Source organism: Chironomus tepperi, unplaced genomic scaffold, assembly GCF_022539635.2.
Source record: "Chironomus tepperi strain 1889 unplaced genomic scaffold, CSIRO-AGI_Ctep_v1 contig_298, whole genome shotgun sequence".
NCBI lineage: Eukaryota > Metazoa > Arthropoda > Insecta > Diptera > Chironomidae > Chironomus > Chironomus tepperi.
The window spans coordinates 3,286,445-3,313,599 of NW_027226420.1; the positions used below are offsets into that span (position 1 = coordinate 3,286,445).

The 27,155-nt window shown below is 33.0% G+C and overlaps 1 protein-coding gene across 1 annotated transcript in view; it reads right to left on the reverse strand.

Annotated features, from left to right (window-relative positions):
* Positions 1–27,155, reverse strand: part of Nlg3 (Neuroligin 3) — a 112,137-nt gene that overhangs the window by 79,855 nt on the left and 5,127 nt on the right. The window contains exon 2 of the mRNA XM_070642541.1: positions 24,866–26,052. Coding sequence (XP_070498642.1) covers positions 24,866–25,143 — 278 coding nt within the window. The 5' untranslated portion in view covers positions 25,144–26,052. The remainder of the gene's footprint in view (positions 1–24,865; positions 26,053–27,155) is intronic.

A 27,155-nucleotide genomic window follows, 5' to 3' on the forward strand; every position in this document is an offset into this window, starting at 1 on the left:
AAGTGTTGGACGTGATTGGAGGGTCATGTGAGAAGATATGGTAATAAAGTTAATGGATAATGCTGATGAATGATTTTGGTGGCCAGAGGATTTTCGCAAAATATTGGGACACTTCTAAGTTTTGGCACTATTGAGGTTCTTTTGGTAATACAGCAGCGTGCCGAAAAAAATACAGCAGATGGCCGCCCTATGCATGATTAAGGTTTTCAAATGAATTTTTTAATTGTTTAAAGCAGAACTGGCAGGATTCGAATTTGGAGGCGCCTCAACTAAAGTTTGGACTGCCTTTTTTTAGAATATGGACTCCAGCGGAGGTGTTTTTTTGGACTTTTAGGAGTCTGGACTCCCAAAATTATGAAAATTCTTGATTGAAGTTCATCGATTGATTTCTGAAGGAATTTGAAAGTACCGAAAAAGCTGCGTAGTTACTAGAGCGTCGTTCAGTCGATCCGGGCTCAATCAAAGTGCATTGAGTCCAAGGGCTAATCAACTTCCTCGACTGGGGCACAAGAAGACCCATTGCCGCGTTTAAAGAACGTCTGTAGACAGTTCTATATTTCGATAACTTCAGACGTCCTTATCAACTCATCAGACCCAGAAGCATTTTCGTCTTCCCTTCGATGCCAAAGACTCAAGTTAGTTCAAAATCTAGTTGAATTTGGGTGCTTTTACGCTGTTCTAGTTGCCCTATACCTCCCACTCTCCCTAATAGCATTACTAAGTATGGAACAACCCCTCCCTCCTTTAGATACGCCCTTAGGACCCATCCTACCATTTCAACAATAAACAACTTTATTTAAAATAAAAACATTTAAGTAATTAATCGTAATTACTGTTCAAAAATTTTGTTTTAAATTTCCCAAGAAATCATCGTCGTCGACCTTTTCCACTTCCAAGAAAGATTACAGCTAAATTTTCGTTAAATATTTTTGTTATTCATTTCAATAATAGAATTAAATATCAATTTACATGGAAGAAAATTCCAAATTATATTTTTATTTGTCGCTAGCCTAGCTATAAACAGTCTAAAAGCATCAAAAAGGTGGATGATAATTGATTCTGAGTATCAGGGATTTTAAGATATTTTTATTCAATTCCGCCCGCAGTTAAAAAGCAAAAGAAGTTTGTATTTTGGAAATTTAAGGAGCTTTCTTCTTTTGAAGCTTCAACGTTGCTATGGAAAATTGGTGGAATTGAATATTGATAAACAAACTGTCGATTGCCCAATAGCTTGGAAGTCTGAGCAACTGACCGGCAGTCAAGAGGTGCAAGGTTCGATTCCCATTCAGCACAATCCCATTAATTATCATAGAAAAGCAAATTTCATTAAAAAGTTCCTTAATTAACTCGTAGGCTGCCAGCATCTTAACAAGCAGCTCCTCAAAAAGCCACAAAATTAAGCACATCACATAATTCCTCTTCCAGCGTGGGCTTACCATTCCACATATCAACATTCAGTGGCTTATACAAAGGTATAAAGCAAAACTCAAAACAACCACGGCCGTCAACCATAGAAAGCAGGTTAAACTGCCACATCTTCCCTTTGGGTATATTGTGCTTCCCTATTTTCATCATCATTACTGTTTCTGTCGTTTTACATCACATCCACACTTCCAAATATCTCCTTTTATTTTGGCATCATCAAAATAAGAAATGAAAATTTAAATAAAATGGAAGTACTTTAATTAAACAATAGATAAGAAAAAATCATTGTTATAAGAAAATTCTATGAATTTTAATTTTTTATTCTTGTTGTCAAGCTATTGTAGAGTCTCTCCCGAAAGCATTACATTATATCTTTTGTACACACTTTATGCTTATTTTTCATTGTCTCTTCCTCCGCCAACACAGTCCCAATAGGAAATGAATGAAGATTAATTTTAAAATGAGAAAATATGTATACATGCATAGTAGTGTAAATGACGAATTCCCTTACAAAAGAAGATATCATATAGCTCCGTGTAGATGTGAATATGGCATGAAAGAAGATCTCGATTGAAGGTGGGGATTTCTATTCAATATTTGAATTATTCAAATGCTTTTTTGAGGGGGTTTTTGGAAGAAATGTAGAGGTTTTAGGCGTTTTTAGTTGCTGACTTGATGTTGAAGCATGTGATGAGGCTTGTGTTGGGTTTTGAAGAGCTAAGGCAACCCACTTGGAAATGGTAATTGACAAGCGGAAGCCAGCGATAGAGTCGACGTCAGACACTGATTGAGGGAGGCTTTGGATCACACTTGATCTGTACGGTCAGCGAAGTAAGTTAGTAAGGCAACCCACGGTGCATCATATGCGTTCTTGCATCTCTAATTGCCTAATTCTTAGTTTGCGTCAGTTGCTATAGTTAAGAAGCAAGTTAAAACATTCAAATTACCGAAAAGATCACAATGATGATGGTTGGGATTCGAACCTAGATGTTCAAATTCAATATCAACTTTCATGACCCACACCAGGTAGGACACCTTGCCTAATGAGCTATCAAAGCACTATTGCGTCTTTATATAGATTCCAACAATAAAGTAACCATCCTTAACATGCTATTCTACATCCTTCAAATGCCTACAAACCAGATATCACCAAAATCTTCATTCCAAAATGCCTCAAAATCCCGCGAATCACCATACCATAGCCTCCATCACGCCGCTTCTCTTTCATCATTACATAGCACATCATCCCTTTTTTTTCTTTCCATCCTCATGCTGCTAAACCTTCGTTCAATTTGTTTAAAATTTCATCGTTACTGTCATTACATGACAGTAGATGTTGCGGCTGAAAGATTACGAAATTTACGCAACCATTCCTCATTCAGGTAACAGTAAACAACATTTTTTATGCCATCGGATTTGCCTTTTTTCTTTTTTCGTCGAAAGAATATTTAAATAAATTGTAAAATTATGCTAATGAGACGTGGAATAATGTGAGATGGCATTTCTATAAAAAAAGGCATACTTTAATATCAAAAGTCATTCCTTATGGTGGGATACGGCCAAAAATAAATATTTGTATGTCAAGTGAAAAACTGGGCCAGAAAGTAAAGGAATGTAAATAAATTTTTAAGAACCAGAAATCCACAACTAAATTAACCACTACATTTAGCTTTATTGTGAAGGAGAATGTGAGTCAGTAGCTCATATATATGTACTTTTATAACAACGACAACAAAGAAAGGAAAAAAGAAGAAAATATAAAAAATTTCCATTAATGTTGTATGAAGGCAGGGATGGATTTTTGGGGGATTGGGGTGGGGTTGAGTCACTTATTTGGGATATTCATGACAAGCACTTTAATAGCGACAGGACCAAAGTTACTGGACTGATAAATCTATTTTTAAATAGTTTTGAATATTTGTGGTCATTTTTGACAATTTTTTAGTCATTTTCGACATTCCTGGGCAATCTAAGAAGCTTTAGGATCCCATCAACAAATTGGTACCTTCTGTAAGCATCCACATCTCTTTTAGTGTCATTTTCCATCATTTTAGGTAAGTCACCCCCTTGCTATATCCCCCTGATCCACCCCCAACCCAATATTTCACCCCCCAAAGCCCATCCAGCTACACTCCTGTACACCAGCCTAAGGAATTTTTGAATTACGACTTACTGAAGCTATTTACGAACTTCAATGTTATTTTAACTTAAAAAGGCATCTAAAATGTGAGCATAATACTCACACATAACATAAAAACCAGGGGAAAAAATAGAGTGAGAAAATGAATGTGAATGTTTCGGCAGTAAAGGCAGTGCGGTGGCATATATAATAGCATTACGGGTTTATTTTCATTTTTTTCACTGCTTATATGTATATAAAATCTTGCTTTGGAGCAGGCAGAAAATGGTTAGAGTCAAGGATATAATTTATATTCATGCACACTTGAATGATGCATCATAAAACATTTTCGGAAGTACTTTTGTGAATTATTCTAATGAGTTTTAGTTAATTGTACATAATTATCGGTAGTAAGTGTGATTATTGATTAACTGTTGGGGTCATGACTTGTTATGGACAGTGAGGAGGTGGAGTTGACTGCAATTTGTTTGGTTTATGAGGGAGCTTTCGCATTTTGAATTAAACTCGATGATGCAGCAGTGCCTTAACGACTTTTATGGATATTCATACAAAATATGTTTTAGGTCATTTCGGAGTCAACTTCAAGTCTATTCAGCTCAAGTAGAATCGACTTTAAGTCATCTTCTTTTGTGTCGAGTCGGATTGACTTCAATCTGTGGATGCTGGCACTCAACTTGATTCAGAAGTGACTCAACAATCCAAGCACCTCAATGAGATTCTAAAGTTCCATCCCAGTTGAATATAATGTCATCAATTCCATCCAATTCCTTCATGGACATCACTTCCTATCACCCCCCCCTCACTACCCACATCAAAATCAAAACACATCCCCAAAACATCAACAACTATAAAATAAATTTCCTTTCCTGAATAAAATTAAATGATTTTTTTGCTTTATTCATAAAAAAGGTCTTTTGAGCATCGAGGTTTGCACAGCCATTCCTTTATTCATGAAACGAAATGCTTTTCAAATATTAACCTCATAATAATCAATTTTCATATGAATCTTTATTATCTTCTGCATAGCAAATTTGCTCACATTGTGAATCCCAAAAAAAAAAATTATTTAAATCACCGCAGTGAATAAAAAAAGGAGAAAGCAAGTTTGAGGGGATTTGTGGGGTGATGTTGGGGATAAAGTGCATGATGGGGATGATGTTGAAGGGGTTCTAGAGCTGTGAGGAGTTAGTTACATGATGCAGTTAGCTGAATGGACGTCGTTCATATTGTATCATAAGTAAAGTGAGCAGTTCTAGCGCTAAGGTACGGAATTGATTAATTCAGCGAGTCCTAAACCCTTGAAGCTGATGATTTCTCTGAATAGGAGCTACATAACCCTCTTAACTACCTTTCTAATTCAATTCAACATTCAAATCGTCTCCAAAATTGTCCCAATTCCTTCAAAAACCGCATCATCATCCACAACAACCATAGCTGCTCTACTTCAAAGCCATCAAAAAATCATCCAACCCATTAAACACTCTCCTGGCACTCCAACCTCATTCAGTCAACATGCCAAATCACACACAGTGCAGCCCCATTTTCTCATCTACATCTCCCCATTTATGACCTCAATTTAAGCATGTCCATTCTCAATTCAAAAAAAAGGCACACACAAAAAAAGGCTTGCAATATAAATAATAAAATCATAAATTCCAGGCTTTCTGCTCCACATCCTCACTCTCTCTCCTTAATATTCAATTCCAATGGATAATTTTACCTTCATAATAAAGCTACCCGCACTCATGTCTCGCACAGTTCAAACGACGAATATTGCCAAAAAAAGGAAGGAATGGCAGGAGAGAAACAAAAAATCCATTTGAGAAGGTCTCAAACACATTAAATGCGGTGCCACGAAAAAAAATTGTGGATGTGAATGTGTTCGTAAAGAATAAAAAAAAATTATTTTCAAGTGGAGTGGCAGCAAAGGGGGGTGTTTGGAAGTTACGTGACGCTTTAGGGGGGTGGAAGGGGGTCAATGACTCTCTCTTGCAATATGCAACGGCGAGGATAAGCTAGAATGTGGGTAAGGGTCATTTAAAAAACAATTACCTGCGTGACGTGACTGATGAACGCCCCCCAAAAAGCATTTTTTATGGAAATTCGATTGTGTAAAAAAGACGTAGAAGGAGGAGGAGAAATGGGGTAAAATTTTCACATTAAGTTTTATTGTAAATACTCGTACTCGTGTACATCCATGCTGTATGCTTTCTGAAGTATAATCAGCATTGAGTGAATGATGCTGGTACATATGTGGGTAGAATGGTTGCTTCAAGAAACAACATAAGAGACATCATTGGCAATAAGAAGAAGTAACGGAAGGAAGGTTGTCTTTAAATGGGAATCTATTAAAAAGCATCATGTAGTATCATAATATATTGTATAAAAATGTTAAAAGGATTTCCATAGAACATAATAATTATGTATTTTCTGATCATTAAACATGTATGAAAAGCAAAAGCTTTTTTTTTTTTTTCTTTCTTTTCCATGCTCATCTATATGATAAATTTATGTACATTGCTTACTTCTATCTCTCATTGCTTGTATTTACTTTAATCACAAATTGTTCTGCAATACAATACTCATTCATATATGAAGTGAATCCTTGATCAGAAAGAAATATTTTTCAATTCTTTGTTACGAATATTAAGGAATAAAATTTATTTTAAATGCTTTTATTGGACAGAGTTGGGAAATGGATGGGAATGGTTGTGGTTTGGAATATTAAGGTCGTATTTCGAATGGACAAATGTGAATATGAAGGAATGCTAGTTAGATGTCTAAACGTTTTACAAGCTTTGGGATTCGACCAGCAATAAAGTCAGATAGAAAGCCTTTTGTAGCAAACTCGACTCCAAGTTGGCATTAGTAGTTGCGAATGACAAAAATATGTTTAACTGAATAGCAACTAGTTATAACCATGAGATCTTGGCTCGGTACCGAATGACTTAGTACTTCGGTGCCTTATTATTCATACTCGATCATTTGATCAAAGGTTCGAAACTCGACAATGAAATTTTTACTCATCATTTTTCGAAGGTTTATAGTGCATTTTTATCTATCTAAACTTGGAAATATGAAGCTTAATTGCTTCTTCGCTGTTCTCAAAACTCTACGAAATCTTGCTTGCGATCTCTTCTAAGAATCACTCTACAGAGTAATTTGAAAAGGCTCTGTTTATTAATGTTTTACAACTTAATACGTTGGAAGTAATATCAACTTGAGGTTGAGTTTCAATTAATTCTCGGAAGGCATGCAACGGAGAAAAATGGTGCAAAATCAGACATCAGGCTGGCTTGTGACTCTGATCTTTGCTAGACTCAAACCGTTGATTTTCTGGATTTTGTACTTTTTCTAGGTTTTGAGTCTTTAAATGATGGATCAACTTGACTAACTAATGACATTTTCTCCGGCTCGTTCCTAAAAACTTGTCATTAGCCGACTTTAGTTAAAAACTGGCCGTTACGTCAAGTTATTTACTTGTTTTTGAATAATTGGTCGCAAAGTATACTCTGATTTGATACTAAGCAACTGCATTCCCTGTAATAGTATAACTTGACAAATGAATATCCTTTTTCCAATAGCCACATAGCCTTTGGATACATAGATAATCTACTCAATTTCTAGTTATGAATTCATGAAACGAATACTTTAAGTGTAGTCATCATGGAGCTCACAAAAGTCCTAGACAATGCTATTTTATTGAAATAAAGGCAACGATGCACAGACCCTAATCCACAAAGATCTAGATCTGACCCTGATTTCCTCTAATTTGTAGCAAAGATCTAACTATCTGATTGTTAGTTACAGATATTATATTATCCTTGCAGCTTCAAGGAATGAGATTTGACACTCAGCTGTTGTTTCTAAGCCTTTGTAAATTAATATATATTCAAACATTTAAGCATCTGCGCACAAATAAATTCACAGAATTTCTCTCAAAAATACATCGAAAAATTTTCAAGAATCATCAATTATTCGCATGTGAGAAGACGAAACTTGTGATAAATTTTCCATAAAATTTCTCAATTTATTCTACATCGAATATTACTTAAGAGAATAACTCAAAAGATAATGCATAAATAAGCAGTTCCAAGAATTAAAAATCTCTTAACCATCTCTGCCTACCAATAACGACATGTACTCTTATAAAAAGCTCATGAATACAAAATTGTCTTTAAAAGCTCGATGAATTTTATTTTCTTTTAAGCCTACACATAATATCAATTTCAAGTATAATAAGAAAAAAATCAAATAAATCAATATAATGTCTAATTTGAAAATGAAATAGAATTAAAATCCCCCAAATTGTGTCTCTGCTTTTGCTGTACAAATGATGTGGGATTTTACAACACAAACAATTTTATGTAACGTAAAATTAAATAAATTTCAGTTACTTTTTTTATTATTTTTGTTGTTTCAACAAAAACACTCGAAATTCAACTTTAATAGACTATCGAGTTTCATTATGCTGCACTCTGTTGTATATTGTAGATGTAAACCTTAAAACCACAATTTATTTCAAGATTGATATTTACATTGTAATGTTACTTTATACTTGAAAATTTCCAATTATACTTTCAAGTTTCCATAACCACTAGAATTAAGGTCATGTTGTTGATGATATTTGTTGCTGTTTTTCTTCTTCATAAATACTAGGGATTAGGCAAGGGATGGGAAATTGAAGAGGAGAAAATCCTTGTAATTCTCAAAACATTCAAATTTACTTAGTTTAATACCCCTTATTCATAAAAACATTCATTTTGACTTATTTAGATGCAAAACATTCAATCTGACTTGATATTCTTTCTCTTTTTGACAAAAAACAATGTATTTTACTTAGTTTTACACCCTTTGTTTGCAAAACATTCAGTTTGACTTAGTTTGATGCACATTCTTCTCAAAAACATTCAAATTTATTTATTTTGTTGCCCCTTTTTACAAAAACATTGATTTTGACTTATTTAGATGCAAAACATACAATCTGACTTGATATTCCGTCTTTTTTTTTCACAAAAAACAATGTAATTGACTTATTTTCACACCCATTGTTCACACAACATTCAATTTAGATTACTTTTATTCCCCTTTTTCTCAAAAACATTCAGTTTTACTTATATAGATGTTTCTTGTTGACAAAACATTCAGTTTGACTTGGTTTCATGCTCCTCTTTCATAAAAACATTCAAATTGGCTTAGTTTCGACCCCTTTTTCACAAAAGCATTCAGTTTGACTTAATTTGACTCTCTTTGTTAACTAAATATTCAATTTGATTTATTTTGACTTCATTTATTCGCAAAATATCCAATTTGGCTTAGTTTGACGCCCCTTGCTATCAAAAATATTCAGTTTTGCTTATTTGTATGCTTCTTATTTAGAAAACATTCAATTTGACCTAGTTTCACACCCCTTATTCACAAAAGCATTCAATTTGACTTAGTTTGACATTAGTTTGACAATATAGCATAGCTAGAAACCCTTAATTCTCAAAAATGTAATACTTCATAGTTTAACACCCCTTTCCCAAAACAAAACTTGAGTACTTAATACAGTTCAACATCCCTTGAACCTTTAATAAGCATATTCATCCTATAAATGTTAATTCCATCTAATTACGAAAGCATTCACCCCCTGAACTTTCCCAAAACAATTTGTTTATTCTAAAAAAGATGTTTGTTTGTACCATAAAACGCAAATAGGTTAACAATTTTTGACATAAATATGTTTTTATCTGCAAATCTTGCCGCAATTCCCTCTGTACATATTTTATGCAAACAGAACCCTTTTTTTACGGAATGAGAATATGATAGCTTTCATGATTATGATGCTGTCATGATGTTGGCCATCGATTGATTTTTTTCGTTTTTCGAGGGGCTTATTTGTGCTTAAATGTTTTATGAAAAATAAAAAATTGAGGTTATTTGATGGCTTTAAAGCTCTTTCCATACCTTAATGTACTTAAAGAAGAAATCAAGCCTTGAACATCTTCTTATTGATGACCTTTTGTATCTCAAGTGATTTATGTGTTGATGTCACCCAAAGCAACTGACCCGAGTATCTTGCCAAAATGACAGGAAATCCACCTGCCTTTGATCCCCCCAGAAGGTGATCAATTCTTACATTTTGTAGTAGATTTATATTACACAAGCAATCGCATGCCTAACAACAGAGCAACAATCACAATCATCTCATTTAATGCTGGCCCTTTTTTTGAACTTTATCGAGAATCCATTCAAAATATTTTCATTTCAATCCTCCTCCCACCTTACTTACTGAGTATTGAACTTTCAAAAAGTCCTTCAGCATCAGATCATTGATTCAAAAAATAAAGATGCAGACATAAAGTAATGGAAAGACATAATCTTAAATAATGTAAAATTAGATCACAATAACAAAGTTTTTGTTCGTCTACTTGATATTTGCTGAACTTGTGGAATGTCTTGGCAAGATTATTCAATAAGTGCAGATGGTGACTTGTCATGTCTTGTTATGAAGAAAAATTAAATTCTAAATTTATTTGTGAAGATGTTACATGATTTGAAGATTATTTTTGTTAGTCAATGGAAATTGTTGCTGATATTTTCTTCTAAATTTAGTGTTATGATGTCTACGGGTTTGGAGATTGAGCTTATATAATTCGAATTGCATGAGTGGTTTGAAGGTTAGGTATCTGTATTTTTGGAATGATTGGATTGTCGTAAGGTTGATTCTTATGATTTCAATGACTCTTATTGTGAATTTTCAAATTATACAGCACAAAAGTCACCCTAACAGACAAAGAGACCATTTTTAGGTACCGTAGTGGTCTTTCTGAATCATGAAGGTGCTCTTTGCATGTTGGTCATTCTACCTGACATTCTACCTACTTTGTCTAATTGTGCTGTAATCTCTGGAACCTTTTAATGCTACAATTTTAACTAGTCCCTGATGATATGTATGCTAAAATAAACAGCGAATAATCTTCTGTAAGTAGTTGTTTTCCAAGTATTCAATTAAAATCTATTCAGATCTTTGAACCAGTGCTCATGTCAATCCTCGTCTAAGTAACTTAAGCGAAGAATTGCAGCTAAAAAGTGGGTCTTGAGGTCAAAATTTTTCTAAAGGGTATCCTATGAATACTGTGTTCACTTTCCAAATGGTATTGCCGATGATGGATGAAGAGATTCAATATAATCCGGATCCAAGCCAGATTCTAACTTCCACGTGGAGTAGTGAAGGTATTTCACTACCAGATTCAAGCAAAAAAGATATCAATGGTGTCAAATTTGATTAAAATCTGGCACTACGTTAGAGTCAGGCCAATTTGTTGCCGGATTTTGGATCGATTAGCTGACTCGAACTATTTGAGAATCAACTAAGCCTCTGCCTTAGCTTTGATGATAAAGCGCTTCAAAAACCTTCGTTTTACTACTCAATCGCACCATATTGCTCAAATAAACTACTTAAACTTCTCCCTACAAATATTCTGAATTTTCTTGCTTCTGAAATTTATTCACATTCAATAATTCCTATCAGCCTATCACTAAGTTTTCTAATATATCAACTTTTTTTGCTACAAGACTACAAAGAAGACACAACAACTTGATTGAAAGTAATTTAAATTTTAAATTATTCCCTCGACCACAACTCAAAATTAAATCAATTTCCATCACAACTTATGGCTGTAAAAAGAAAAGTGAGACATTATGGATGAGACGAGGAAATAATCTCATAAATATTCCAATCAACCGCATTAAGTACATAGCGTCAAAAGATAAATGTTAAAAAAAGGGGATTTTTCATACCCATTCATTTAAAAATGAAAGAAAATTGTTTATGGAAAAGGATCATTAATAATAACGACAACAGCTGTAATTGCTTTGTGTAGCATAAAGTAACAAAAGCGCTTAAAAAACTGCAGCAAAGAAAGAAAAATGGCACTACAGCAAGTGAGTAGGAAGAAGGAAAAAAAAATAATATTACAGTTAATAGTTTTAATCCTTTAACTACTTTGAAGCACATGAACATTACAAGCTATAGCAAGCACAAGCCAGCAGTTATAGAGAGCAATTTAGTTTGAAAATTTATCACCACTTGTAGTCTCTTCAGCCCACAATGTCCAATTTTCATAATTTTTTTTTTTTCCAAGAGAGCACTTTTCAGCACTCATTTTTAATGCCTCATTTCCATGCATCACTCCACTTGTGTTACTCCATCTGGTCATTTCCATTTTCCATATTATTATTATTTCTATTGTTGCCGTTAGTAAAAAACAGCATTTTATGCTTCCTATATGCTTCAAGTGAAAAGACCATCAATTAAAAGACCAATGTATATGGGAGTATTGGGACTCTGCATACTCAAAAATTTGTACAATTTTTCTACGTCTCTGCTGTGTCGGGCAGAAAAGAGAAAAAAAATTTTTTTTCCATATACATAAAATTGTAAAAATATTGAATGAGGGATGGAAAGGAGTAAAATTAAACTGTAGAAAAACCAGAGTGTGGGTTTCGTTCATTTAAACTAGTTTTTACTGTATGCTTATCAGTTTTTTGGTTCAGAGAGATGCGAGTATAAAGGATAGAGATTGTAATTGGCATTAAAGCGCAGAGATTAGATATTAGAGCTTTGATATTGACAAATATTGGATTATACCCGAATAGACTTACGATATCATTGTCTTGTTGATAGCTAGTCATATGGCCGGCTCATGAAGATTGTGCAGACCTTTCCAAAGGACATGGCGTTAGATGACCGTAAGTCCAGTTACTTATTAGACATTAATAGTCTAGTGGTCATTCGGGAAAGCGTTCATAAGCTACGAATGTGTTTAGAGAGCCATCGCTAAAAATGATAATATTCATCATAAAGTCTAGGCTCTGCACAGTTTGGCTCGGAATTCTAAAATTCAATGCTGGATACAGTTTGCCAATTATCAATACTAAATATGATATTACCCATTTCAACACAATTAACTCAACGACTGAATGGTTAAGATACCAGTACACCAGTCTGGATACATAAATCCTAAGTTTTCGAAGATGCTAGTTCGAATCCTATTCGAGTTTCTACTTAGAATGTCCTTAAGCCTTACTCCGAGTAGAAACAGGCCACAATTTGTCGATCGTAAGTCTAGTTACAAACCCATTCTATAGCAAGTTCGACAAATGTCCCCGGAGGCGTAGGTGAATGGACCCGATGGAATATTCCAGGAAGGTCCAGGTCGGAGAAAAAACTGAAATTTTGGCCTTAGGCCAGCGTGACTCTGGCCACAAGCTAGATTCAACTAAATTCTGCCTACCTCAATTAAGTTCTCTCAATTAAATTTTGCCTAATTCTGCTACATCCAACTAAATCAAGTCAGGATCAAGTCGGCCTGAAGACGGATTTTCGGCCACTTCTATGCCTTGTGCTTTCCAGGTCTAGCTTACTACTAGACATATGGTCGACTAATCCGCACCCTTGTTCTACTCGGGTGCAATTTGTCATTATTTCATATTCAAATAAATTTTTTGTTCATCATTCACAATTCATCATCTAAATACTCATCATCATTTGACCCACATTCAACCAATAATTCCAAATTCATGTCATATAAACATCAAAAAATAAAATCAATGTCAAAATGACTCTCAAGTTAACAAATCAATTTGATTTTCTAGTGCATATTCCACTTAACTCATCCATAAATCACATTTTACTTCAACATATTTTATGGAATCATTTGAGGATTAAGGATTATGAACATTCATAATAAATAATCTAATATTATAGAAATGCTCGACTTACAACTCTTAATCTTATATCATTAATAATTCATTCACATGATTGTCACTGTTACCAATAATAATTCTATAATTAGATTAGATTGTCGTTGATTAATGATCAAGTAAGTCACAGTGTCTCTCAAAGGAGAATTCAGCCAGACAGACAAGAGATGTTGCCTTATTTGTTGCTGATAAAACTGAAGCTCCACAAAAAACAGAGACTGTCTGTCTTGTAAGAGCATTAATATTGAGTGGTTTTGCACAAAAATTTCTATATGTGTGTCTCTGCTCGAAAAATGTTATTGCAAAAGTTACAAGCACAAAGAACAAAAAAAAAGTTCCACATCTAATCATTATTTGTCGAAATTGTGGGGGATATACCATCATCATGATAAGCACAACTTCAATAATTAAAGAGATTATGAGATAGAAAATCAATTAATATCATTCCACTAGTTGTGTGTGTTTTGTGGTTTCATGATTAATGCTCTTTTATGCTTCTGCGGCTTCACGAGAAATTAGTTCCGACAAAAATTGGTTTTTTTTTTTTTCGGCAGTCTTGAATGCTGTTCTAATGCCAATGGGAATCATAATTTGTGGAATCAAGTACAATAGAAGAGATTTTCCTTTTTCACATTTTTACTGAAAATTTGTTAATTCCTATCCCCATCTTCTTAGACTCGCTTTCGTTATTCGGATGTATACCCTCTGTAATATTATTGTTATTCCTTTTTTTGCGCAGTGACTAAAGTTTTGATTTGTATGAGGCTTTTTGGTTCATTTTGTCTAGTTGAAGTATGAGTTTACATAATAATTTAACTTATTAAAAATAATCGATCCGGTTCAAATAATTGATCCGGTTCAAATTATTGATCCGGTTCAAAATTACTGATACAATTCAAGTCTATTACCAGTTCAAATGTATTGATCTGGTTGAAGCATATTGATCCAGTTTAAATAAAATTAATCCGATTCCAACAATTATGACCCATTTCGAACCTAATTTATCCAATTCAAAACACTTGATCCGGTTCAAATGTAGGTTAGGTTCAAAAATCATTGACCCGATTCTAACCTGATTAATCCGGTTAAAGCGTAATTGATCCAATTCTAATATAATTGATTCAATTCAAACATAATTGATCCAATTCAAAAATAATTGATCCGGTCCAAATTAATTGATCCGGTTCAAAAATAATTGATCCGGTTCAAAAATTATTGATCCGGTTCTGGTCTAATTGATCCAATTCAAATATAGTTGATCATATTCAATCATGAATGATCCGGTTCAAATAAATTGATCCGGTTCAAGTATGATCGATCCAACTAAAATTGATTTGATTCAGTCCATGAAACCAGCCCTGACTGCCATCAAATCCACAAAACTACGCTTTTGTCACACTTTACTGCCCATTTCCTCACTAGTTTTATATCCTTAGCCTGCTCATTTGCTCTACTTCAATCATCCACTTATACATCTACATCATGTTGTGCTTAGAGGCATCCTTATGACTGAATGAAAGAAATGGAAAGATATTTAGTAGAAAATAAAAAATGGAAAAAGGAAGGTTGAAGCTCTTTTCTTTTTTTCAAATGCCTAAAGGCTGCGACAGAAAATAAGCAAAAAGGAGGAAGGAAATAACAACAAGCAAAGAGAAAGTGAAAAGAAAGATGGAAAGAGTAGTTATCAAAAATATATGAGATATAAACCATAGAACAGAGAAGAGGATGAAAAATAGGAGGAAGATTAGGCAGACGAATGAAAAGCTCAACAAAACAAAAAAATTTTGAGGAAAAAGGAAAAAATACAAAAAAACTTTTTTTTTTGGGTACTTTTTGTTGTTCGCTTATTTCCATTTTATTTCCTTTCATAAGAAATGAGATTTCTTTCTGTGAATAAAGGATGGGAAACTTTCTAGGAAATAATCTTATGTAGGCTACTCATACATGTCGAATTATGTTATACTTTTGCTCATAAAAGATGAAAATCTAATTATATTCAGGTGTTGTTTTATGCTTTATACATAAAAAGTTCCTACGACATTATTCAAATTTTGAATCCTTTTTTGGGAACCTTATCCTTTAACTTTTATGTATTCAAATTCCTATGACAAATAGAGCATTATTAGCATCTGAATCGAAAGTCTTACAACATGCGTGATGGAAGGGGGCTCGATTTGTGAAGATGACAAAATGGATAAATGGATTTAAATCATCGTTAAGATTATTGTGTGAAAAAAGGCAGTTATGCATCATTTTGCAGCTATTTAAGATGAAGTTGATTGACATATTTGAGGCAGAATATTGCATGATTGACACAAACTTTTGGAATTTTTAGTTCAGATTATTGAATTTTAAGGTCAAAAGTTTCGCATCTTTGATGCAAAATTCACAATTTAGACGCAGAATTCGCATCTCTGATGCAAAAAATTGAATTTCTGCCTTAAAAATGACCACTTTGACAAGCAATTGAGAACTTTGAAGTAAAAATTCGCATCTTTGATGCAGATTCCCATCTTTTGTGCAAAATTCGCATCTTTGTCTTAACACTGAAATTTTTGTTGGAAAATTCGCATCTCTGACAAACAAACTAGAACTTTGAAGTAAAAAAATCAAAAATTTGACGCAAATTTTGCATCTTTTAGGAAAAAGACCGCATCTTCGAAGCAAATATCGCTTTTCTGTCAGAAAAATGGCATCCATGGTGAACAAATCAGAACTTTGAAGTAAAACATCGCATCTTTGACCCAATGCAAAAAACGCATCTTTGATGCAAACAATCGCATCTTTGAATGTTTGATCCAAAAAATCGCATTTTAGACGCAAAAATGGCATCAGCGTTGTAGAAAATCGCATCTTTCACCCAATATGCCGCATCTTTGACTCAACATCCCGCACCTTTTTCGCAAAACCTTTACTCTTCCCCTTCATCCATGCGACTCCCATTCAAAAGAGATTAATGCAACTGGTTAAATCCTCTTTTAAGTAAAAAACTTATAATCTGAGGGATTGCTTCCATCATCAATCATCTTTTTTTTTCATTCCCAAAGAAACATACACAAGAATTATGAATACAGAATTTTGCAAATATTTTTGTAAGACGCTTGCTTAATGCCAAAACTTATCTGAATTTTGAAGTACTCTTTTAGGAAAATTTCCACAACTTTTTAATTTCCTCCCACGAGTCTCAATTTGCATGTTTTTTTTTTTTGGTGCTTCATACTTAAAATTCATTCCAAAGTTTCTATCTCTTGTTATGCTATTCAATCACAGTGGAGGATACGAAGATGAAAATGGAGGAAAACTTCCTTTTTTTCTCTATTTCCATAATCCTTTCTCTCCCTTCTCAAGTTGCAATATTTAAGAATCTTCTCCTCCTTCTCATTTGCCTTCTTTTGTTCACCAAAATGATTTTTTTTCTCTCAATTCCGTCTTCTTCATATTTATTTATATTATCTTCGTCCGTTTGGTTGTTTGTGCCTGAGATTTTTATTTTTATTATTAAGGAAGCTGAGCTGAATAGAGGGAAAGGATAAACGTAAACAAAAAAGGAAGAGCTTTAAAGACCAGTCAACATGATATAAAAACCAATAGCAAATAGTCTTTAAGCATTCATTGAACCCAGTCACTCATTTGGACATGACATGAAACAGACATACGCACATGCTTATCTTCACTCAAGTCTATCTAATTCTCTCAATTTTCTCTTTGCTTCTATTTTTTGTGGTTTTGTGAATCTTAGCTAAATAAATTTGCTTATGGAGTCGGTTTTGCTTGTCTGACTCGAAAAGGCTGCGGGAATGACTGCAATAATAGAATTAGGATTTAATGGAAGAAATGCTTTAATTCCCTGAAGCCAATATTGAAAGGGATTTCTATATTTAGTATTAAGTTGCTGTGTAGTGAGAATCTTGAATTATTTTCATGTATTGAGGGATTCATGATGTTGTAATTAAGCTGAATGGATATGAGGATCATATGTCATTTGATGGAGCAGGGAATGGGTCGATATTGCTGTAGATATCGTGAGTATTGTGCGAATTCAGGTTATATCGATGAAGGCGATTATTTAGAGATTGGACTCTTGTGGAAATTGAACCCAGATATTCGTACTGACAGACTCGATACACCACTCGACCTCAGGTCCTTATTTTCTCATTGGCAGAATCGCTTATTTACTATTCGATACTGCAGTTTCCACTCTATTCTCACACGATCCTCAATTTTACCATAGCACCCAAATTGTCCACAACTGCCTTAAGTTGCCTTTAGTTTAGAAACATATGAAGCATGCAGCAATGCAGCTTATGCACAGACAATTCAAAGCTTACATTCAGAAAGCTTGAAATGCGTCGCAAAAACTACCAATCCAACCACATCCATCCAACTTCTCCACTCATTATGCAATAAATTTCTCTTATTTAGGACATAAATGAACTTGATAAGCTTGAAAAGACATTAGAATTCTCCGAATGAGCTAGTTGTTCGTTCCAATAATGCTTTATCTTCCATCCGATTCTTATCGATTTTTGCATTGCATTTTTGCTTGGTTTTAAGCTCAAAAACATTCACATCCTCGATTCTGTATGTTTATACCCGACAAGACAGTGAATAAGATGAAGACAAATAGGAATGTAGTATATTAAAGATGGAAATGAATTCCTACATACCAAAAAAATAGAAAACGATTTTCATATCCAATCACGAAATGTCGAAATCATAAATTTCTGATATTTTTTATTTCACTCAATCAAATGAGAAATTTTTATGGATATAAATTTAAAGAAAATTTCACTTCCTTCCCATCCTTCTTTAATCTTTTTATAGAGCAATAGGATTTATTTCCTAATTGTATTCAATATTTATTTTCATCTTGCGCAATTGACAAGATTTGTGCTCAATTAGACAATTTCTAGTCGTGGATGTTCTAGGAAAGATAAGAAAATTTTATTTTTTAGAAGGAAAAAATCAATTTTGATTGTTTGGAGAATTATCTGTGAAGTGAGTTGTGCTGAATAGTTGGAAAATTTTAAAATTTAGCAACAAAGTCAGGGGTGTAGCCAGAAAATTTTACTAGAAGGGACCCGATTGTTCCAATTCTCGGAGGGTGGCACGTACACCCAATACTCCCCCTGACGCTCCTGAACTCAGCCAAACTGCCCTAATGCTTAATTTCTCTAATACTACAAGTCGATTAATCGATTCAAAATCCGGTACTAAGCCGGTATGACTCTATCATAGTGTTGATGTGACATAAACCGAATCTGGTAACAAGTCAGAGTCACACTGACCTGAAACCCGATTCTTGATCAATCAACCGATGTGTGCTAAACGGGTTTGTTGTTCAGGTTATTATGCGCTTCTCCTTAAGCGACATGATGCAGCCAGTCCAGATTTTCGTCTCTAAAATGAGTCGAAACTGAGTTATGTTGCTCAGACTAATGACTAAACCTAGCATTGATGTCAAAACCTCTGAATTCATAAATATTCATCCTTGAGAGTGTGAGCTCGATCCTAAGATTAGTCCAACAGCTTATCATTAGTCTCTTAAGTGGTATTCTACATGTCTATTAAAAATTCTAGTTACACCAGCTGTTAAACACATTCTATAAACAAAGACTGTCCCAAAAACCTAATATTTTATTGATCCAAATTCTCAAAAAAATCAGACCATACATCATTAAATCCTGTATTGTCGAAAAAACTAACATTTCAATCCATACCTCCCAAAAAAAATACAGCCAATTTCCCCCTACTCTAACAATTTACAAATCTATGTCATATGTGCAATTTATATCTGCAATGGATTTGTGGATTGACAACAAATCGAAAATAAATAGAGGAAATAATTGCACGACAACGACGTCAAGGAAGCAGAAGAAGAACGAAAAATCAGTCCATAATTGAGCTATAAAAAAATATAAAAACGACAGACTGAAATAAAAATTTAAGGAAATTTGATATTTGAGTTCCATTAATATATCTATCGACTGCTGGTGCTGCTGATTGTACATGTGCTTCACATGCTCAAATAAATCGATACATTTTCAAATATGAAATATAATTCCTTCATCTTTATTCAATCCGTTATCATATCCCAAAGTCAAAATCAAGAAAGAAGTCGATTCTCTCTGCAGCATGTGATGTATATTTATCGTCTCATGATGTATGTATGTAGAAAGGATTTTTTTTTTTGCTATAAAAACCTCATCTAAAGCTCAATTTTTTGTGTATGAAAAAGGAAATGAAATGAGATGACTTCTATCCTTTATCGATTCATCATATTTCATACATATGAGTGCCTTCCTCACACGACGAGTCGAGTATGGTAACATCATGGGAGATATGCTATACCCTCATTCAATAAACTTTGATGAGTTTCTGATGAAATTTTCTCCTTTTTTGCCCTACTCATCTTGTACTTTCAACTAAGATTTGTGAAAAGATGCAGCCATCGATGATGAATTTTGATATTTGATACATGGCGATGTTGATCAATTTTCATCAAAAGCTGCTTCCTTTCTTCTCAGTCAGTTTTTGGCGGAAAAAGATATTTTTTTTTGGATCAATTACGGCACTTCCACTTTTCCATCTCATCGTTTTTAAGGAATATATTTTCCATTAAGACTTTCAGCCTGATAGAAAGCTCTAATGGAAGTTTTTGAAGAAATTTGATCATCATCATCGTAAGCACTGCAAGTTTAAGTGAATTGAAGTGGATTAAATGAGACAAGAAGATAAAATTTAATGAATATGACTCTCATATGGACATGAATTTAGCGACGTAATGTCTCAATCTTAATTGTGGGGATGGGTTGAATGGGGGTTCGGTTCAAGATATGGGAAGTTATGAGTTTGGTATTGAATTTGAGGTTAGTTCCTGAGTTTTAATGGTTATTTCGAAATTTTGAAGAGATTTTCGAATTTTTGGTGATTATTTTCCAATTTTCTGGGTAATTTATGAATTTCCGAGGTTAACTTAGACAATATTCGAACTTTTCAAATCATTTTCGAAATTTTCAAGTCAATTTCGAATTTACAGAGCCAACTTTCAAAATAATTTCAAATTTTCGAAACTAAATTTGAATTTTCGAAATTTTTTTTGAATTTTTGTATTCATTTTCGAATTTTTGAGATCATATTCAAAATTTTTCAATCATCTTCGAAAACTCAATATCAAATTTATAAGTTCATTTTCGAATTTTCGAAGTCATTCTCGAAATCAAATTCGAGTTTTCATGGTCAGTTTTAAAATTTTGGTATGATTTTTGAGCGTTCCAAGTCATTTTCGAATTTTTGTAGTGATTCTCAAAATCATTTTCGAATTTTTGAGATCGATTTCATAATTTTGATGTCATTTCCGATCGTTATAAGTAATTTTTGAATTTTGAAGTAATTTTCAATTTTAGAAATCCATTTTCGAATTTTTAGGTACATTTTCGAATTTTGCGAACTTACTTTTCGAACTTTGATGTTATTTTCGAACATAATTTCGAAATTCCAACCTCAAAATCCCCTCACAGTATCCATCCCTAACCCACAATCAATTAGAATTTCATTCCGTCTTCCGGTCTATCCATGTCTGCTCTCTCCAGCATCCAACCAACATCCAAACCACATATTGAAAATTTCATAGTCATCGCGATTATACTGCAATTCATCACATACTTGATGGTTTCAACTTTCATTCTCACTGCCTGTCGTCTGATAAAGAAAGAAATTTAACGTACATAATAGATGGCAAAAAATATGCCAGAACCAAACAAAGGATGTCGAATTATGTTCTCATAAGATGAACGGAGCTCATGAGAGAGAGCGAAGAGAGTATGAAAGCATGAGAAAAAGAGCAACGATTGCGGAAGGAGCATTCTGAAGGAAACGAGATGCGATAAATAAAATATTAGACTACTGCTGCCTGACTCAACACAATGAGAATAATATTTATTGTTATTCAACGACCTACTACACATGTACTGTACATTATGAGAAAGTCTTATCCTTTCACTCATTCATTCCCCCCTCTTTTCGCTGCTGCTTTTTTCTGTTTTACTGAACATCATTGTGCTTTTGTGTTTGATAAAATATGTAAGGAACAAAAATGTTGCGCTTTCAAAGGTTAATTTAAAATTGAAAGCTTTTTATTCATCCCTTCCTCCCCATTTTGACATTATCTATAAGCAAATTCATTTTGTTTCTTATGTGCATGCATTGTGATAACAATGGCAGTGCATATACTTTTTTAGCCTACATAAATTCCATTGGGGTAGAAATGTGGTGGAAATAATGTTCATGTGACTTTTTGATGGAAGATGATGCGAGGATGGAATGTGAGAATCTTGGGAGATTGTGTGTTTTGTGGTGGAGGGGACAGGTTTCAGGAAGTCATCTATGAAGTTGAGGAGTTTAGAGTTGGGGGCTGTTCACTTATTGGGTGACATGTAAATTTGAATTTTGGAGCCATACCCTCTTCTGGACATCGAGAATGAAACAACATCCCTATTTTGCTCACCCCCTCTACCCTCTAAAACCGTAACTTAGCAACTGAACGGCTCCTTTATTCTTTCATATTTGTTCGTTATGATGTTATGGAATCTGGGAACACATCATTTAAGTTTGTTGTATTAGGAATACTTTCATGTATTTTGGGAATATTTGTGAATTTGTTCCTGAGTTCCCAGACCTTGTCTTTGACGGATTGTATTCAATTTCTAGTAAAATTGCAAATTTTGATGGAAAGATGCTCAAGTGTCTCAGATTTCGAATTGTAAAAAATTTGCTCTAAAATGTATATCCACATACAATTCATCAGTATACAAAAATATCCAATATTCAACCACATCAATCGCATCCCAAAAAATCTCCAACAAAGCATTCATCAGATCCTCAATGGAATGAAAATTGAAGCCAAAAATGTCTGCATTAATTTACAAAAAAATTGCAAAACTTTATCAAAATATTTGAAATTTAACATCTGTTCCAATTTATCCAACAATTTAGTACAAATTTCAAAAGCAAATACAAATGGATATCCCTAAAAAGCAATCCACAAGCTGCGAATTAAAATATTTTTTTTATCAATTCTCAAAACAAACTGGTCGGCCGATGAGACTAAGCTTTTATTGATTTTATATTTTAACTCCCCAGACAGGCACAACAAAAAAAAAGGCATTAATGAATTCTGCGTACTCGTACTTCATATGAATAGATTTCGCACTTCACGTACATATCGCAGTCAATTTATAATAAAAATTAATTTTATCTGACACTCACGTAAAGTTAGTTCCATTGAAGTTCCTCTTTATATGAGTTAAAATTAATTTATTCATTCATGTCCAGAAATAAAAGAGAAAATTTTTTTATATTATATTGCATGTACGTACTCACTCAAATGTACATTCATTTTGATATGATGGATAGATACAATAACTTTCTTTTTCAGCACATTTTGAGGTGCATTTTTAAAGAAAAGGGGGATTAAGTTCTACTGTCTGTCTGACTGGCAGTGTAAGGGACGAGATCTCGGCAACCAGGCCTCATACTCAGCTCTAGTTTAAAGCATTAGCTCTGTGTTATCGAGATTTTTTGGTATAAATTAGTTTGGAAGCGTAAAAACATCTATATGCACGTTAATTAATGATTTTTCATTTCATAAGCCATTCTTAAAGCGTCGCTTTCAATAAATTTGAATTTTCAGCAACCGTTAGAATTTTTAAATTTTAAAAAACCGTTAGAAAGTTCAACTTTTTAGAAGTTTGATTGCTCTAAATTCAGCAATGAATTCTCATGCTCCTTCGCCGCCAAGGAAGTCAATAAGTAAGGACCACAAATGCGCTTTAGCCCCTCAATAAGTTCGAATACTTAATTTTTTACGAATAGATTCATATATGCGGAACACAAAGTACTCTACATACACACACAGAGCGAGTAATTTATTTGTTGACGTCGAAAGCTCTTCAAACGCAAAAATGAAAAGCTTTATTTTTTGCGCTCTCTCTCTCTCTTTTTAGTGCTCTATGGATGGTGGATTTAGCAAACACATTTCTGTAATGAACATGACACGGTTCGTCGGATGATGAAGGAGGGCAAAATTGCGATTGCGATAAAAATAAAGAAGTAAAAATGCTGTAATGAGGAAAATGGAAAATAATAAGAAGGAAATTTATTTTTTTTTCTAGTTCCAAATACACAAAAAAAATAATTTTCCTTCTTTTGTCATCATAGCGAGTTGTGCTGTAAATGAAATAATAATCCCTAGTGGTTGTTCGTTAATGCAGCATGTGCGGAATCATTTTACGTCGTCGAATGAGACATACACACATATACAGAGAGATTTTCATGATGGCGATTCTACTCTCGGTCACATCACATTTAATAAAGTCAATAAAAGTGACACAGAATGCTTAAAAAAATGTACAAGCATGAATGAATTGAAGCGCTACGTACAGTGTTTTTATCACATGATGTTAAATGAAATGAAATGGAACTAGAGGTAGGTACTTGAAGTGATTTTGGTATGGTTTGGAGTTTTTTGTGTTTTCAGGTGAATATTGAGATGAATTGATTGGAAATGACACCTAGTACCCACATGACATGGAATAGTAATTAAAGTATGTAAGCTGAACATTTTGAGACACAATTTTTACAAAATAGATGTCAGAGCCAGCAACAGGATCAGATGGAAAGCCTATTGTAGCTTATCATTATTGTGATAGCCTTCTTGGCACAATAACCCGAATTATACCCAAGAAAATACATAGTAAGCTTCCCGGGAGGACAAAAATACGTTAGAACTAGTCTTTATCTGTATATTATTGTAACTTGCCTTGTTGCTTGAGCTATGTAACCTGGTCTGCGAGATTCGCAACTAAACAAAATTATGGCTAGGTAAAACGCATAGATACAACCTTGCTCTTACAGACTTGAGTCTCAGTCGCAGACTTAAGAACAGAGATCAAAGTAGACTCGGAATTTGTATGGATCAGTCGACTCGAGTTGCCTTGACTTCATATAAATTCCGATTGGATTACATTAATCGGATTGGTTAATAATTGGTAACTGGCAAAGGATGCCCAGCGGTAGAGTCAGTTTTAGAGCCAATTAAGAGAATCCATAGATCCACACTTGATCTGCATGGTCAGCAAAGTAGGTAAGTATGTACTAGTCGGATGTCAACGAATCATAATCTCAAATTGTAAGTTATATAAAATTCTCAATTAAGCTTGACTGCTTAAAATTCTAACAAAGAACGCAAACCTGCAGTCTTGGACGAACTTGATGTACAGCCAACAATTGCAAGCTTGCGGTTCTTAGCCGAATTCAAAAAAATCGATAAAAATTCCAAAATTTTCAAAAAATATCCCAAATAACCTCACAAATGTCCATCCCAAGAGCTACAAAAAAAGAGTAAAATAAGTGAGAGTATGGTTTGATGTTGGCTGGGAAGGACATAAGTAGATTTTAAAACCACACTTGAATGGAAATCCGTTAAAAGCTTTTTATAGTGCACACACATACACACTTCCATGAACGTATGAGTTAATTAAATGAAATTACCTGTCAGCCTTTTTTACGCCCGACCATAATGCGCCAGTAACAGGCGGCATAAATCTCAGTGATCCGATAGGTGGTGAAGCGTACGGAATCCCTTTAAACACCTCCACAGCACCAAGATTTCGATTTAAATTCTCCAATTGTGATATCGTACCCGATACTGCGCCATATTTTGTATGTACAATTCTCGATGGTATTTGCGATTGATCACTCGATGAATCATCGCCACCCGACGATATTGTCGGTGTCATGAGTGTAATAAGTAATGCGATGAGTAACATGATTCACTTTATTTATATATCTTGACTTGAAGCTACTTATTTTTGTAATTTTTCATTCACACATATTGCACATTTTATTATTTCACATAAACAATTTATTATTCAACTATTGATTCCTTTTTGATGCTCGTTTGATTCATTTTTATAGATTTTTAAATTTTTCACCATTTTTCATGCAAAAAAAAATAAATAAAAAATTCAATAATGTGAGCAATTTTTCTCCTTTTTTGTTGCTGTTGATGCCAAGCGTCTTTCTACTTCTTTTCTTCTATCGGCATTAGCATTTTTATGAGTTTGTTAGGCGAACAGAAGCACAGTTCCTCATCGACATGAACGAGAAGTATTTTTGCCCTCTATGATTGGGGGTTACTTTACGAGGTTCTTTTTGTTTTACGACACTGCCGTTTTCTCACATAATTTCCCTTCTGTATCCACCTTGTATCCACTCTCACACCTTTCACAATGTTCTATAATCTGTGTCTTACTTCTTATTATGATTATATAAATTTTTCACAGGGATTTACTTTCAACATAGGCATTATTAAAATAAATCACATAATTCTTCTTTAGATACTTTGCATTAATGAGAGTTTTTTTTTTTTTTTTGTCTTCTTCGATTACATTTCACATCTTTTCGCCTTTTTTTTTTTTTTTTTTGTTACTTCACACAAAGAGAAAAGACATATATAAAGATTTCTTCTTGTTTTCACATTCAAATTTTCGGAATTTTTTTTCTTTTCTTTTTTTGTGACAAGATAAAGAGGAGAAATCAGCAACGACACTCATACATTATTGATTAGATCCTCCAAAAGTAGCATATTTTATTATTAGCTTATGGCAAAATCCACATCGTTTTCTAGTTTTTTATAAATTGTCTTTTTTTTTAAATAAATCCAAGGGTTCGACACTCTGGAATGGAAAATTTTGGAAAGGTTTTGGTGTTAAAATAAAATTTAGGATATATCAAATTCATTTTTAAATTTATTATTTTAACTTTGAGTTGAATTTTTGGAATTTTCAATTTCAAGGCTTTTTGATAAATATTCTATAGACTTAAGGATACAAAAATTTCAAAATTTTTAAAAATTTTTTTATTTTTTGTATCAAATTTAAATTATTTTGAAAGATTTTTAACGTTTTATTAATTGGTTTGCAAATTAAAAGGATTTTTTTTTAATTTAAGTTTGAAAATTAAATTTTTAAAAGATTTGAAAATTTAATTTTTAAAAGATTTGAAAATTGAATTTTTAAAAGATATGAAAATTGAATTTTTAAAAGATTTGAAAATTGGATTTTTAAAAGATTTGAAAATTGAATTTTTAAAAAATTTGAAATTTAAAAATTAAATTTTTTTAAAATTTAGAAATTGAAATTTTTTAAAATTTAGAAATTGACATTTTCTTCTAAAATTTTTAAATTTATAGATCGAAATTTCTACAAGTTCGAAAATTGAAAGTAAACAATAAAAAGTTCAATTTTGAATTTTTTAAAAATTTCAATTTTAAATTTTTTAAAAATATCAATTTGTAAATTTTTTAATATCTCAATTTCTAAAATGTTAAAAAACATGTCAATTTCTAAATTTAAAAAAAAAAAATTTAATTTCTAAATTTTTAAATATTTTTAAGAACTCAATTTTTAAAAATAAAAATTCAATTTCTTAATAAATTACAAAAATTTAAAAATTTGAAATTCAAACAAATTGTAATGAAATTTAAAATTCTCAAAATATTTTGAAATTCTCAAAATAATTTAAAATTCCATTCCACAAATCCAAAATATTCATCATTCTCAGAAAATCTAATCAACTTAAAAGCAGTTAAAAGCAATCCAATTTGAAATATTCCCCTTAAATCCCCCCTCAAAAAAAATCATATTAAGTGCCTCCGCCTTGCAAACAAAAGTAAAATAAATCACATCCAACTCTTTATTCTCTAAAAAAGAGTAGAGAAATAAGAAATAAAAAATTGAGCATGATGAGCTGGTGGCATTAGAATAAATAAATTAAATTT